The 13,300-nt window shown below is 24.6% G+C and overlaps 1 protein-coding gene across 2 annotated transcripts in view; it reads left to right on the top strand.

The window, feature by feature from the left end:
* The window catches only part of LOC101235431 (transient receptor potential cation channel subfamily A member 1), a 107,796-nt gene that overhangs the window by 7,925 nt on the left and 86,571 nt on the right, over positions 1-13,300 (top strand). The window contains exons 2-3 of one of the 2 annotated variants that reach the window (XM_065793135.1): positions 9,761-9,922; positions 12,145-12,959. In XM_065793135.1, coding sequence (XP_065649207.1) covers positions 12,453-12,959 — 507 coding nt within the window. In that variant the 5' untranslated portion in view covers positions 9,761-9,922; positions 12,145-12,452. Of the gene's footprint in view, positions 1-9,760; positions 9,927-12,144; positions 12,960-13,300 lie in introns of both variants that reach the window. The other variant, XM_065793134.1, reaches the window with a different exon arrangement.

Here is a 13,300-nt window from a genome sequence, read left to right as displayed (position 1 = left end):
GACACTAAAAAAACAAAACAAACTTAAATTAAAATCAATAACCCATAAACTTAAAAGAAAATAAAATTAAAAAAAAAAAAAATTAAACTAAATTAACAAAAATTAAACAAAAAAATAAAAATTTTAAAGAATAACAAAATAAATAGTAGAGAAACCAGAGAAAATTAAAACATTTATTGTTTAATGTAAACTTAATTGTAAGCGAAAATTAAAAAATTATCACAGCTCTATCAATTTTTATTATTCCCTCCCATGAATAAATCGGCTAATATAAGGGCGGATCCATAGTAAGGAAAGGTCATGCCCCTCCCCCCCCCCCCATCTCAGATTTTTTTTTTTTTTTTTAGAAATCGATGTTTAAAACATTAGTAACTTAGGGTGTTTAAAAGTGCCATGAATTTTAATAAAATTTTTAACTTTATTAAAAAGTTAAAATGATAGAGGGTGCGACAAATCGACAAACGTGCGCGCGTTTGTTAAAACACGCTTGTTAAATTTTGCTTATGCAAACATTGGCATTTGATTGAGATTATTCAAAACGAACGCATTACTTTTGCAATTTTTTTCAAAATAATTTTCGATTGATAGTTTTTTATTTATTATAAAAAACACATATTTAAAATAAAAAAACAATTAATTTCAGAGACTTTTTAAAAAAATGGCAAAACATAATTACTTTTTTCAAAAGTGTTGCTTTTAAGTAAAATTACTAAGTACGCTATAGAATGAAGTAGCATGGTTTTTGCATGCGCTCACAAAACATCCAAAATTTTACTTAAAATGAATGCTTTTGCAAAAAATTCAAAAGAAACCGTGCTTAAACATTTCGATTGCTTTCTTTTATTAAAGAAAGCAATTGTAATGTTTAAGCACGGTTTCTTTTATGTAATTAGCAATTACATAAAAAGTTTAAAGCAAATGAATTCATTATAAATAAAGTTTTGCATACCTTTTTTTTTAAATTTTCTTATTTTCCTTAAAGTAAAGTAATGTTTGTTTACATATTAAAAACACTTTAAAAAGTTTTTTTTATTGTGCATTTATCAATAATTTTGCAAATGTGTAAAAAAAAAAAAATTGAAAAAATTTACCAAGCATCTTTGATGTATTTAATAACTTATTAACTAGAATAAAAATTATTTGAAAATAAAACTCCCTTATTTGACAAAAATCTCTTAAATTTATTTATTGACGTTCGTCAATAAATAAAGATACGCAAGTCAATGTTCATTAAAAAAAAACGATTTCGCGCCCTGGGATAGTTAAAAAATTGTTGGCAAATGCGATTGTTTCAAGGTTAATGCTTTTTTTTTATTAAATAATTTTTTATCAGAAATTATATTTCCATGATAAAACGGTTTGTAATTATTTTTACAGCTTCTGTTCTCATTTTACCTTAAACTTTAGTCTGAATATTTTTTTTAATGATCGCCTTTTATTATCAGGAAACTTTGTAGCAGTTTAATTGTAATTATGGAATCAATTAAAGTAAAAATCACATTTACATTTGCTTTGTTTTTTTTTAGCGCATTTTTTAAAAGCGCTTTTTTGTCAAAACTTGCAAAGAGTCGTGGCCAAGTTGTCAAAAGAAAATATTATATGCATGGTCATATAAGGCGTGCGACCGCACGCTGCTTACGCGAAGGCCTGATAATTCTATATATACGTTATCTATGTTTATATTCCAATATGGTAACTGTCCAAGTAATTAATTATGATATATCAGTACTTTCTCATTAATTAAATTGAATTTTTTTTTCTTAATCAATCTCACTTAACTTCTCATCAGTCCACTTAATTCATCATCAATCTCACTTAATTCCTTATAAAATCCTTTTAAGCTATCAACACCTAGACATTCAACACTTCTATGAGCATATGGATGTATATTAGTAAGTGACTTGCAAAATGTGACATTTTTAGTCGGGGCCCTGGCCCCAGCTAAAAATTGAGACTTTTTAAAAAACCCGGTCCCAGTAAAATTATAAGATTTTGCAGGAGTTGATAGCTGGGACTAGAACAAAATTTAAAATACTTATTATATAGTAATTTTATGCTTACATTTAGTTTTTATTAAATATTGGCATACATTTATATATTTTTAAACTCGAATTTACATCCAACAAGATTGCAAGCAACCTCTATTAAGTTATGAGTTTTTTTAAAATAGAGAATAAGTTAAAATACTTGGAAATGTATAAATAAAGACTTAAAAAGTCGTATATTGTATAAAAAAGGAAAACATGAAGGTGGGTAAAAATTATAAGGTTTTTTTTGATGTTCAAGGCAAAAAACTTGATTAATAAAAGTTTTTAAAGCATAAAAGGACAGATATAGTAAAAGGATGCAACTTGTTGAATGAATAGCCAAACAAGAATGAGTTTTGGTTATCGTTGTAGATATGATAGCTCGTTTGAGCATTGACCATGATTGTATTTACAGAAAAAAGAAAGATATGCAACCTTACAACAATAGGAGACTGGCTCAAGCTTGGCAGGTAAAGCAGGTCTAGTTACATTTACAATGTGCTTTAAGACTTTGTCTGAGAGTAAGAGTTTTGAAAAATTGGAACCACTTATTTAGTACTTTTTAATAGTTAAGAAAGAATTGCAGAAAGTTTTGGAGAGCACTTTTTCAAGACTATGATTGAAATCTTGTCTGTAGCACAAACTGTAGAAGTGTTTAATTGAGAATTAGTTTTAGTATTGAAAGCCAGAGTGATTTTGATGTTTAACAATGGGTTGATCTGTTGAACTCTCAGGAACAGTATGGCCATTATATTCAAGGGTCAAATTAGAGTAAGATTTCTTTGCAAATAACTATGCTTTATTCTGGGGAGAAGTAAAAAGATCAGACCCATGATTTAGAGAATGTTAGACTTTAGTTAATAACACTGTTAGAGACTAACCAAAAGTCTTTAGAACCTAACATCTGAGGTAAGATACAAGATTTAGTCAAACTGAGAATAACAGAGCTTAATATCAGACAGGAATTTTTAATTGGTTTCTTGCTATAATAAATAGACATTAGTTCTTAAGATGTTCTCGTAAAAAAGATGAAAAAAGTGATTAATGTTGAAAAATGTGGAGTAGAATGAGGCTTGACTTAAAATTGAAGAAAAGTAATAAAAGCTTCCAAACTTTTATTCCAGAAGGAATAAAAGCTTCCAAGATGTACCTTATGCATATTGTGATATAAATTGATTAAGATCTTTTTTTTTTTCTCATTAGAATGGCTGAAAAAGTTAGGGTTACACCAAATATATTTATATGTATTCCATAAATACTTGCTACTCTTTCTTCCATTTTTGAGTAGACTTAGGCTAATTTTCTTTTTTCTGTTATAACTTGTTGATGTTTTGCAACTTTATGAATTTTAATTGGTGAGGTTCTAACTGATAATAACGAATTGTATATATATATATATATATATATATATATATATATATATATATATATATATATATATATATATATATATATATATATATATATATATATATATATATATATATATATATAGATCTATAGTTTGTTGTCTTTGGGAAGAGCGGAAGGAAAAAAGTGATTCTTACGCCAACACATACGTCACTTTTAATTACTTTTGACTTTCGTCCAACATTTTCGTGTTGGACGAAAGTCAAAACCATTAATTTAATTACAAATTAATTGTTATATAAAAAAACCAAAAAAACGCAAATTTAATTGACCAGAATGTTTTTAAAAACATTCTGAATGTTTTTAAATTATTCTGAATGTTTTTAACAATATAAACAATGTTTTTATTTTTATTTTTTTTAATAAAATGTTTTTATTTTTATTATTTTTACTGTAAATCATGCGCGGAGTGTTGCTACATCGACTATCTTATAGCCTGACTTGCAAGGGAGTGCTGCTACATCGACTGACAAATAGCCTGACTCGCAAGGGAGTGCTGCTACATCGACTGACAAATAGCCTGACTCGCAAGGGAGTGCTGCTACATTGACTGACAAATAGCCTGACCCGCAAGGGAGTGCTGCTACATCGACTGAGGGTTTGGTTGGGGCAGGCAGTCTATCATTATTAAAAAAAAAAAATTCTTGCATTTTACTTTTTACTTTTTGTCAACAAAATATGGAAAAAACTTTCGGACAACATCTAAGGGTTCTATATATATATATATATATATATGTATATATATATATATATATATATATATATATATATATATATATATATATATATATATATATATATATATATATATATATATATATATATATATATATATGTTTATATATGTTTATATAAGATAATGACTTAATGTTGTTTAATATAACTTTATATTAGTGAGAATTTACAATTTTTTTTTTCAACAGCAATATTTAATGTTTTTTAGGTTTAGACGAATTTTATTTACATAAACAAAATGAGTATTATGCATCTGAAAATAAAAATAAAATATTGCTTTAAGTATTATATAAATACACAAGTATGCAATGATAAAAAAAAAAAATTTTATTCAATGTTATGTTTTTGTGAGTGTCGTTAAGGTAAAAAAAGTTCATAATGGAAGATTTTTTTCAAATGTTTTGACATTATTATTTTTTTTAAGTAAACTTTGACAAGTTCAAATGACCTGTGTAAGAAGAGTGAAAAAAACAATAGTTGTTTTTAACAGTTTTTTAAAAATGTTTTTTAATGAAATTCTTACATTAACTAAAGAGAAGAACTGAAGAGCTTTAGTAATTTTTAAAAACCTATTTAAATTTTATATTTTTAATTAAAAACTTTTCAAAAATAAAATATAATTTTTAATAGACAATATTTTTATAATTGCGTTTTTAACTTAAAATCTTAAAACTTAAAACTTAAATTAAAACTTTTTTAATAAACAGTAATAAAAATTTGTTTGTTTAAATTTGAATTATGCAACACAACAACAATTTTAAAAGTATTGAAGTCATTCATTCAAGTTTTAATTACCAAAGTCTTATCTTATAATTACCTACTTTTTTGCTTGAAGTTATTTCAGTGCAATTTTTAAACTTTTCAGCTTTTCAGATTAGAAAATATTAAAAAGTTCGTTCATTACTTTTTAAGTATGATAAAAAAAAGAAACGCAACACAAAATAGTATTTATAAAATAATAAGTTGTTTCAATAAAAAAGCAATCTAATATTTCTAATAAGTTTTTAAATTCTATTAAAACAGAGTTTAAATAATTTGATCAAATGCATTGTTGTTTTTAACAATTTTTCTAGAAAATTTTAAAAACAACAACCATATTGATTATTGTTTTTCTGTTGTATTTATGATATGATACAAAACATAGTGTTAAACTTAAGCTATTACTAAAGCGTAATCAATTTTAGTTTATCGATGAGCTTTTTTATCTGCATATCAAAAACACCCGCAAAAATGCTTATCTCTTGTGTTATTTTATTACTAGTATATGAATAAAATTTCATTTTATTAATATACTATTATTAATATATATTATTAGCTATACCTATAAAAGATGCAAGAAAAAATGTGCGATTTTCATAAATTAGTAATTAGATTTTTTTAAACTTTAGAATTTAATTTTCAGGTTAGTAGAGATTTCAAAATGTCTTTTTTTAAAAAACATTACTGTTCTAAGCATCTCAGTGTTTTCTTCATTAATCATTCATGTTCTACTGATAAAAATAGACATCTTACTTTTTTTTCTTCATACTTTTTTAAAAATAATTTATAATAGTATATACATATATTTCTCTCACCCACACTTCCCTAAAAGTGGTTTATGTGAGCGATTTATGGCTCTCGCAAAAGTATAAGAAAAAAAACCAAAAAAAAACTATTTTTTTCTTTATTTTTAGATATCGATTAAAAATTATAAAGTTTTTGTAACAGTCAATATCAGGATAACATAAATGACACTATGGTCAAGTTCGCTAAGTTGTTTATAAAAGAAAACCATATTATTGTAAATAAAATGAAAAATCAAAAATTCTAAATTAAAATAATACTAAATTAATTTGTAGCAGTTTTTATATTATGTAATATGTTAGTAACAGGTATTTAATAAAATTTATTAAGTAATTTTTTCAATGAATAAACAGAAAGCTCTCCTAAACATGGTGAGCCATGCAAGCTCTTCATATAAACAGCTTTTTTTAATTTAGTGTAATTTTAATTTTGCTATCTTAACCATATTGTCATTAACACAATTAATAAAGTAATTTGGGAGCAATTTTAAACCAATTTAGGGGAGTGTGGGGGAGAGCAAGACCTCAAGCTTCACTTCTTGCCAAGGCTTATATATATACATATGTTTATATATATATATATATATATATATATATATATATATATATATATATATATATATATATATATATATATATATATATATATAAATATATATATATATATATATATATATAATCGTACACTTAAAAAAAAAATCATAAATTTAAAGATTAAATCAAAAAAATGATTTGTCTGTTAAAATATTTAAAAGTTTTTTTTAGTATATATCTTATCAAGTATTATTTATGCATTAAATGTTTTTCAACAACTGAGTCACTTCCAAGTTTCAACAAAGTCAGGATGCCTGAAATCAACAACTTTTTGCCAAGATAATGTTGTAGTAAGATTGTCAAAGACAGATTCTCCGCGCAAGAGTGCTAAAGACATTCATAGAGAATTTACACAGTCACATCAAATTTCTTGCTCTTATGCAACAGTAAAGTGTCACTTATAACAAAACAACCTTTTTGGCCGTCGTCCTGTTAAAAAACCTTTTGTTTCTGCAAAAAATTGTAGAGCACAGTTAAAATTTGCTAAAGAACATCTAAATTGGACAACCAATGGTCGAAAATACTTTGGAGTGATGAGTCAAAGTTTAATATGCTTGGTTCTGATGGTATTAAATATGTTTGTCCAATAGGTCTTCGAAATGATATTAAGTACCAAGTTGGTGGTTGTTCAGTAATGGTTTGGTCATGTTTTAGCTGTGTTTGGACCTACTATGGAGTAGGTCCAAACTATCGAGTTCAAGGCATTATGGACCAAAACATGTATAAAGGAATAATAAGATATAATGCTGCCACATGCAAAAGACAAAATGTTGTGTTGGACTTTCCAACTCGACAACGATCCAAAACACACTTTCAAGCTAGTCATGGAATTTTTGGTTCAAAAAAAAGTTTGTCTCTCGGAATGGCCTTCACAATCTCTGGACCTGAGCCCAATCGAACATCTTTAGGAACATATTGAGAGAAAAATTAGTGTTCGGAAACCATCTAATCAGCATGATTTGTTTGAGTTGATTAAGCGCACTTGGGAGGAAATACCAAATGATGTTTTAATTAATTTTTTTGACTCAATGCCACATAGATGTAATGCTGTTGTTGCGGCAAAAGGTTTACCGATGAAGTACTAGGATTATGCACAGATTATATACATTATGTAACAGAATATCACATTATGTAACATATATATTATTCAACAGCAATCTTCATAAAAAATGCTGAAAATTTATCCTTTGTTGAGAAAGTTTTTTTTTTAAACAACATATTTAGTGTGTCCAATTACTTTTGAGCCAATCATTTCCATTCTTTTATTAAAATTTTAAGTAATTACTCCCAAATTTGGATTTTTATTTTCTTTTTCATAATTGTAGTATAATTTAACATGCTTATGCAAAATTTCATTTAAAAATGTTAACTCGATGTAAAAATATAACCAAAAAGGTGTTTGTCCAATTACTATACATACATATATATATATATATATATATATATATATATATATATATATATATATATATATATATATATATATATATATATATATATATATATATATATATATATATATTCAAAACAATGTAGGAATGTTATTATATAATAATGTTATCAAATGTTCTTTTAAAAGATTTTGTTTTAATACTTGAATACCTACTAAAAGTTTTGCAAATAATAATTATTTAAATAGTAAACTAAATTTTTTAAAGATTTTAGGAAAAAAGAACAAGATTTAGTTTATTTTTTATCAGCAAGTTTTTTTTTTTAGCAAAATGATTGACATATGCCCGAGTTGTTAAAATAACTTGTGTTATTTTAACAACTTTAATGTATGCTTTGTACATATTTTTAATGTTTACAAGAAATTTTATTTTCTAGAAAAATAAAATAAAAAGGTTGAATAAATACTTTTTAGGTTTAAAAATCAATAATTCTGTTGGAAAAGTAAAATTTGTTATTGAACATTATATTATAATAGTTGCACTAAAATTTAAAATCAATCAGGTTAAACTTTAGCATTACATGAGAAATAAGTAAGAAATATCTTTTGTATATAGGCTAGCTTTTAATTATATTTTGTATATAGGCTAGCTTTTTAAGCATAAATGCTTTAAATGAAAGCCTGTCAAGGGATAAAAATCAATCATTATATAGAAATTGAACAACTAAGTTTTTAAAAGTCAAGCTTACGTTATATGATACAAAACGATATGATATTTTTTTGTTTACAAAACAAAAAAATATCATATCGTTTTGTATCATATTTTTACAAAACAAGTATTGCTTGTTTCGTTTCATACCGTATTTTCACGAAACAAGAAAATTTTGTTTCATTTCGTATTGTTATTTACGAAACAAAATAAACTTGTTTGGTTTCATATTTGTTTTTACGGAACATTTCATTATTCCACGCCCCAAACAGATATTTCACGATTCCCACACCCCCGAGCAATACAATAACTTTAACATTCAAGCAGAGTAAATGCGCGTTTAATACTTACTATCTTAATATTTTGTAAACGAAAGTTTAACTAAAAAGTATCTTAACAAAGCAATGCAATAGCATCATTTTCATAAGGTTTAACACATCTAAGAAAATTTGCAAACGTATATGACGTTATAATTCAATAAAAAATGATAACAAAGAAGTTGTCCACTGTAGGTAAGTTTTACTGTAATAATTTGTTAACTTTTAGTTCATCTAGACATAAATTATATATTTATATGTATATAAACTTGCATCAAGAGTTTGCAATCTTTGTTTCAATAAAATATTTCAAACTCTATTATATAAACGAGAGAACCTACTAAATGCAAGATTATGTTAACTTTCAGTATTCTGCAAAACTAATTAATTTATTGTTTAAAAATTTGATTTCTCCTAAAAATATCCTACTTCTTTAATAACCTTCAAAAATATTTTTCGAAAGTTATTTTAAAAGTTATTATAAAAACTGGCATTTCTTGTTTGTCTTGGTTTTTACAAAACAAGAAATTATTGTTTGGATTTTTACCATATTTTTCACGAAACAAGAAAATTTTGTTTTGTTTTGTACCGTTTTTTTGCAAAATTGTATAAAAAATGTGTGTATAAACTTTTGACAGTTTCACGCTTTTTTATGACATTAAATGCCAACTCAAGTTTTTAGGGGGATTCGAACTTTAAACATTTTGAATAAATTGATAATGGTTAACAATATCTTTTTAAAATGATATTTATAGAATGAATCATTTTTGGGTGTTTAAATTTTATAAAAATCATAGACTTACATAATTTATTTTAATTTAAACTTATGGTATAGTTTTTGCTTTGATTTTAGTTGAAAAAAATTATTAATTTTGAATTTTACCTTAATATAATGTTTATATATATATATATATATATATATATATATATATATATATATATATATATATATATATATATATATATATATATATATATATGTATATATATATTTATGTGTGTTTGTGTTTTTTTAGGCAGCTCGTGACGGTCAATATGATATTGTGAAAAAATATATAAACTTATATGGTAAAGACAAAAAAAAAATTAACACTAAAGATGATGAACAAACATCTGCACTTCATTATGCTGTTCGCTATGGACATATTTCTATAGTTAAACTCCTTGTTGAAAATGGAGCAAGTAATTTTTCTAATTGGTTATTATTGTTTTTGTGCAAAAATTGTACTATATTTTTTTCCTTTGGAAATTTCTGTGAATATGTGTAATATATATTAGATTGTATTAGTATTTTTTTAAATTTAATGCCTATGGTAAAATTTATTACCTATTGTAAAACTTTATACATATGATAAAAGTGCTAAAAGTTTTTTAAGCTATCATTTATGTCAGTTATAAAAATAATCATAATTTTTATTCTTTAGTTTGTTTGACCAGGGCCAGAATAAGGCCCTATAAGTTTCAGCTAAGTTTCCAACTAAGTCATAGTTTTAGGCTTGAGAATGACATGGGGGAATAGTGTGAAATGTCTGAATGACATTGAATAGTTTTAAGTTAAGAATGACATGTAATTGCACCCTATTCCTGACCATACCATTTCTTTTCAAATCACGAAGTCAGTTTTTTGTCATCCTCACTGCAAAGTAAAAGTAACTGGTAAAAGTTGAAGTTGATTTCACATTTTTCTTGATTGCTCCGGTTTCCTTTAAGTGGCAAAGCTTGTTAGGCTAAATAACTTATGTTTTGAAAAATCTTTAATATCAAAACCCTCTCCTGGATTCAAGTGCTTTTTTTTTGGGGTTTCAAGAGCCGCTGTAGGTAAGAACATCTTCAACTTTTGTCAATGATATCGTATTTTTTCTTAAAGCAGCAATGCAAGTAAAAGCAGAATCTAGCATTTTTATCTTGGCTATAACGTAGCCATGGGAACCAATTGAACTAGGATATGATGAATGATCTTTGCTTCCGATCATTTCCAAACATACTTGTTGGGAAGATGAAATTTCTAAGCTGATTAGGTTGGTCAAAAGTATAGATAGTGTCTGTTAAACCCATTGTGAATTATGAGGTTTCTTAAAGTTATTCGATTTTGGATATGGGTCCTCTTGTTCATTTAGCCTAAAAAATAATAAATAGAAAGAAATTATAAAAACTTTGTAGAATATAAGTAAAAGGTGTTAGACAGCATGACAATGATATCGATTATCTGATACATATTACATTTAATATCTGAAAGTTAATGTAGATTTAAAACAGCAAACAAAGTTTTACAACATTAAAATTTTGTTATATAGCAAGTTTTGTAAAAATTTATGTTTTACATAAATCTTAGAAAATACTTAATGTTAAAATATAATAAAAATTAAATTAATTATTAGTTAACAATAAAATTTTTAGATTTACTTTACAAATTTTGTAAACCATTTCGATATATTAGCACACTTTATGCTGGACATGACTTACTTACTTCTCTTTTTTATAGTAAAACAAACTAACAAACAAAAAGTTTGGAAATAATTATATTTGAATATTTAACTTTCAAACAATAACTTTACAAAAAAAAAAAAAATAGATTCTTCTTTTCTAAAAAAGCTGTATGCTATAAAGGTATGCAAAACTAGTAAGCATTTGATGGTCTATACACGCTTTAGTATATATATATATATATATATATATATATATATATATATATATATATATATATATATATATAGTATATGTATATATATGTATATATATATATATATATATTACTAATTTATTATTGCTCTGTTCTTTTAAAAACATTAAACACTATACTTGTTGAAAGCATTAAAAATTATTTTATATATATGCATATATATATACATATATATATGTATATATATATATATATATATATACATACATATATATATATATATATATATATATATATATATATATATATATATATATATATATATATATATATATATATATATATATATATATATATATAATGGTATATATATGTTATATATACCATTATGAATATATGGTTATAAAAAGGTAGCAAAATTAAACTTTTACTACTTGCCTGATGATTGTGATAACACATGAAACTCAGAGTTGTAATATTAAATTATAGTATAAACATTAGCATTTAGCTAATTCCTGGTACTGCGGGTAACAGTAACATATATATTATATAGCTCTAGTTTTTCTAATGAGCACTCTTTCAAGTATTAAATATTATACATGATAATATAAAGATATTTTCTTTATTCATATATATATACACTTACATATACATATATATACATATATATATATATATATATATATATATATATATATATATATATATATATATATATATATATATATATATATATATATATATATTCTTCTTTGTTGATGTTTTTTTTTTTAAATTTAGATGTGAACATTAAAGGTGAATACAATGCAAGTCCATTGCATTATGCATCAAGATACATCATTGATAACAAGAAACTTCAAAATTTTAAACCTGAAGTTGAAAAAGAAACAACTCCTAGTAAAAAATACAATTTTCATTTTAAGATTAATAAATTAAGTAGTACAAGCAACACATCAATTTTCAAAAGTGCTAAAATTGCTTTTAAAAACAGCAAAAAAAAACTGCAAAATTTAAGCTCTACTACACAAAATAAGAACATATTAAATAGTTCATTAGAGATATGCACCAGTCTTCCTTGTAGCTCTAAAATGGATATTGAGCAAGCTGATAAAAAACTTTTAAAGTTAAATAAAGATTTCGATCATGAAAAATATCATTGCAATACCTATGAGCATGTAGAAACCAAATCAAAAATGAAAGTTGTTATGATACACGATGAACTCACTCAAAGCGAAATGGTTTTTATAAAAAATGTTGATGCTCTTATTTTACCATATGTAAAAATTTCTGCTTCATCAGAGATATTGATGAAATCAATTTCTTTAAAAGATAAACTAAATGAGTTAGGCATAGAAAAGTCTATTCATTTTTTAGATGAACTCTGTAAAGAAAATAACTTAAACAAAGAAGAATCAAAGAATTTAACAAATCAAGACACATTTAAAGAAGATTCTATTCTCAAGTATCTTTTAGATCAAAAGCCGGATATAAATGCCAGAGATTTTTATGAATCTACCCCTCTTCATTATGCTGTTATGAGAGGAAATCAATATGCTACTGAGTTATTGTTAGCTCAAAAAAACATAAACTTTGAGGTAATTTATGTAGTTTATAATAATGATGGTAATAATGACATTAACAGTAATTATAGTATTAATAATAATAACAATAATAATAAAATCAATCATGGTATTTTTCAATGTCATTTTTTTTGTAATTGGCATTTTTAACTAGATGTTACCACAGTAAAATTTATCTTGTCATTTTACATTGTGAATATTGGTATTTTTTATTTTGGAATGGCATTTTACCAAATTAAACCAAACTTAAGCATTTTCCATCATGAATGGTATTTTACAACATGAACACTATTTAATTGATATTTTGATAATGGAATGAGTAAACACATGTACCAAGTGACTTAAATAAGGAGAAC

This window comes from Hydra vulgaris, chromosome 03 (genome assembly GCF_038396675.1).
Source record: "Hydra vulgaris chromosome 03, alternate assembly HydraT2T_AEP".
Classification (NCBI taxonomy): domain Eukaryota; kingdom Metazoa; phylum Cnidaria; class Hydrozoa; order Anthoathecata; family Hydridae; genus Hydra; species Hydra vulgaris.
Note: the sequence above shows the minus strand (reverse complement) of the source record. Positions and strands in the feature narration are given on the sequence as shown.